This window comes from Panicum virgatum, chromosome 1N (assembly GCF_016808335.1).
Source record: "Panicum virgatum strain AP13 chromosome 1N, P.virgatum_v5, whole genome shotgun sequence".
In the NCBI taxonomy this organism is placed as follows: domain Eukaryota; kingdom Viridiplantae; phylum Streptophyta; class Magnoliopsida; order Poales; family Poaceae; genus Panicum; species Panicum virgatum.
In genome coordinates this window covers 59,201,179-59,205,049 of record NC_053145.1, presented here as the reverse complement: position 1 = coordinate 59,205,049, position 3,871 = coordinate 59,201,179, and the positions used below count along the sequence as shown (strand labels likewise).

At 55.4% G+C, this 3,871-nt stretch overlaps 1 protein-coding gene across 1 annotated transcript; it reads left to right on the top strand.

The window, feature by feature from the left end:
- The first annotated feature begins 2,289 nt into the window (after positions 1-2,289).
- On the top strand, positions 2,290-3,356 carry LOC120654232 (protein NOI4-like). The gene is made up of 3 exons (XM_039931753.1): positions 2,290-2,432; positions 2,807-3,022; positions 3,118-3,356. The coding sequence occupies exons 1-3, from the start codon at positions 2,427-2,429 to the stop codon at positions 3,160-3,162; spliced, it is 267 nt and encodes an 88-aa protein (XP_039787687.1). The 5' UTR covers positions 2,290-2,426; the 3' UTR covers positions 3,163-3,356.
- Positions 3,357-3,871: the final 515 nt, after the last annotated feature.

Below are 3,871 nucleotides of genomic sequence, written 5' to 3'. Positions count from 1 at the left end.
AGGCATGTGGCGTGGAGGACGCCACCCCCCTCCGTCATCTCCACGTCGTCTACGCGAACCATGGGGACGAAGAAGATGATGGTATGCGACCAGCTGTCTTCCCCTACCTGGCGCGCCAAATGTCGTGGTGCTGCAAACCACAGCCGGGTGGCGGAAGGCACCCGCCCTAGCCCAGAGGGTGTGTACTCGGGGGTTAGCTAGTCTTAGATCAATCTTCCTCAAGAACTCGATGAACACAGCAAGATTTAGAGTGGTTCGGGCCGCCGGAGCGTAATACCCTACGTCCACTGTGTGTTGTATTGCCTTCCCACGAGAGTGAGAAGGTGCGAGAGTTTCAGCCTGTCTGGATTGTGGAGCTTGTCCTGTGCACAGCGGGCACCTCCCTTTTATATCTCAAGGGGGCGCGTACACGGCTGTTGGACCCCCGACAGGTGGGTCCAACGATGCGATATAAAATAACGGGGTGTTCATACATTATGGCGTTGCAGGCAAAGGAGATCTCTCTCTTGGATTCGCTCGCCTGCTCCCGGAGCCCTCCGTCCATCATGTCTTGGCGCTGTCTTGTCGAGACGGAGCCCGACGCAGCTAGTAGCATCGCCTGTTACGTAGCTGAGCGGCTGTGTAGGGAGCGGCGTAGGTGGCATGATGGAAAAGTGCCGAGCCGTCGTATCCATTTAACGCGGCAGACGGGCTCTGCGCGGGCGCGGCTCAGGCGGCTCCACTGTGCTCCTTGGTAATACGCGCGCGCAGCGGGGCCTGACAAAAGGCTGTCTTGTGTACCGCGGCGGCAGAGCACGCCTTGTCCATCGCATTAAATGCGGTAGGTGGGCGAGGCTTCCTGCGGAAGACTCGCGCACAACCCCACGTCTCCGGGACACGCGGCGGCTCCGGACCCCTACACGGTGAGGGGCATCCGGACGGGCGCAGGAGGTCCCGGACCCTTCTGGGGGTCCGAGGCCTCGGCGGTCAGCTCGGAGCTTCCCTTTTGTGTAGACACGTGGCGTCACCGGACCCATCCTCAGGCGGGGAACGGTCCGGGGCCGTTGGCCTGGTGAGGGAAAAACCTGGCCTGTGGGGCCTGGCTACTCCATCTTTCCCGCGCAGCTACGGGTAACTACGCGGGTCCTGCCTTGCTGCAGTAAGAGTGGGTATCCCTGTCACAGGGTACCGACACTAGGATTTCTCTATTTTTTAAGTGTCCGCCTAGAATCCTAGATGACTTTAAGTGAGGCTTCAAATGAAATATTCAATTAGTAATTGTAACATTGTAACAAAGCATAGAAATGGCATGACACCGAAATTGATGTGAATGCATTAGCATGCTATGCAGTTCACACCTGCCAGGCAGCCACAGTGCTCCTCCTGCTGCGTGATATCTGTAATCTGTGTCGTGGGAAAACGGGTTGCCGTGTATGTTCCGTGGAAATTCCGCGCGCATGCACCGGGCTTTCGCTATCTGGCTTTGTTCTGCACCGGGGGATTCGTGGAGAGCGGCGCGTCTGTATATGCAACGGCGACGTGCGTTGTCAGGAGGCAGATTCCTTGTACGATTGTGCGGCGGTTTGCGATTGATCCACGGGTATCTTCTCTACGGTTTGCTCCCGGTCCTGTTCTTGCGGTCGTTAGCCACTTGGTCACTTGCCGGAGCACGCGCTAGTGCTCGGTCGCGTCTGCTTCTGTCCCGCTGTAGCGTGCCGAGGCCGGAGGGCTGTGCCGCCGCCGTCGAGAGGGACCACGGCGGTCGGCGGGGCGCGGCAACGAGGCGGGGTCGTCCGTTTCTCGCCCACGCTGCCTCCGTGCACGCGGCGCGTGCGACGGGTGGCGTGCTCGCTCGATCTGGCGCATGCCGCGACACATACATACTCCTTCTCCGCCGTACATCCTACACTGACGGCAGATGCTAACACTTTGGCATTTGAACATGCAGTAGCAGACTAGCAGGTGATGAACGCTACTATTTCAAATTCCAAACTCACCGGCCGTTTCGCCACGGGGCCATTTCCCTTGCGGGCGGAGCGGCGCCCAAGCCCAACCCAAACAAGCGGCCCATCTATCCATCCATCCCGGCCCTCTCTCTCTGGCCAGCAGGGCCAGGGCAGAGAGCGGCTGGGTGAACAAACAGCTCGCCAGCGCCGCTGGCTTTGCCGAAACGGAACGGACCAAAAAAGGAGAGCGGAAGATCGTTTAAAAAGCAGATTAATTTTAGGCAGCCGCTGCATGCAACACATGCCATGAATAGGTATATAAGATGAGACTACGCGCCGGAGGCTCCGCCGTTGCGCTCCGCTCCGTCGCGTCCTGTTGTCTGTGGCCAACCCTTCACCTCTCATCCCGGGGGAAATTTTGCCCCACAAACTCTAGCGCGACGGATCACAAGCGAGGGCAAAATTTTCTGGGCGATTCCGGCTGAAGGGAACTGCGGTATCATGTCGGTGAGTGCAGGTCTCCTTGCTGTCTTCTTTCAATGCAGCATCTGTCTAGCTCTTTGAATTCAAATTGTTAAACATAACGAACAATAATGATGCCTGATCCCTCGGATTTTGATATGAGCAATCCCATTGGCAAACGGTGCATACGGCGGAGAAACTCAGGAACACATGTTCACATTGGGGGTGAACATGTGATCATCAGCTCTCTGAATTTCTGCAAAATTTAGCCGCATAATTTGTCTTTCATTCCCCCCCCCACCACGATAGATCGACAAGAACAATGACGAACTCATGCTCCAATATAATCAGGAGACGATAGCATTCGCATTAGCATCCGTATCTGTGCTGATCATCAGCTTGCATGATTGTCTGTGAAGGACGACACCGGCCGCACTCTACCCAAGTTCGGCGAATGGGACGTCAACAACCCGGCCTCCGCCGACGGGTTCACGGTTATCTTCAGCAAAGCCAGGGATGAGAAGAAAGCCCCCCCGGCCAAAGGCCAAGGCCACATCAGCAACAGGTCGGCGGACATGAAGGACTCCTCCAGGGCCGACAAGGTGACCTCGTACAACTCCAGGAACAACGCATCGGTACGCATACCCATCTCGTAATTTTTTTATGGGCAATCCTGTGCTAGTCACCGATCGATAACCCTGGCTGTGTATGTGTTCTCTCCAATCGGCAGAAGAAATGGTTCTGCTGCGTCTCGCCCAGTCCCACACAATCCTGAGGAAGCTAATGAGCTGTGCAATGCAGAACGAAGAGGAATGCAATGCTGCAGCTTGGTGTCATTCTGTGATGGCTATGTGTAGCTCTGTTGCTGGCAGGCTGCCCATGAGCTCTTCAGATTCGGGTCCTGCCAGCCAGTGACACGAGCACTATGTGTAGCCGTTTCATCATATAAGAAATTACTCTGATGGGTAATGCTTATGACGTTCTTAGTTCTGTGCACCATCAGTTCAAATCGATGTCTGCTTGTGATTTTCTTTTATCTATCAGCGTGGCGCTTAACTTTGTTCAGTGATTGCAATTCTCTTAGAGAATTTGTTGCCCTGGTCCGGTAAAATCCGAGACCAATTCATCCTCCACCGAAGTTACAGCAGAAACAAGAACCGGACTGGGCATGCCAGATTTTAGGAGTAATTCAGTTTATTTTCTTGAAAGTACCCAGGAGCACTAGCCTATCATGCAAGGGTTAGGCATCCACGCTAACCCGATTCAATGCTGATGAGGCTACCCGAGTAGTCTCGGGATGCACCATATTGAGACACTCACGCGCGCACACACCCACACAAACGCCTCATCACCCAGCGGGAAATCATGCGTCGAGCAGAGCTCGACTGCACGATCGGTGCCCTCCGCACCTGGAGCGCTCACCAACCGAGCTCCGGCTCGACCGCTCGATTCCAGAGTAACATGTGAAACATTATTTACAACAT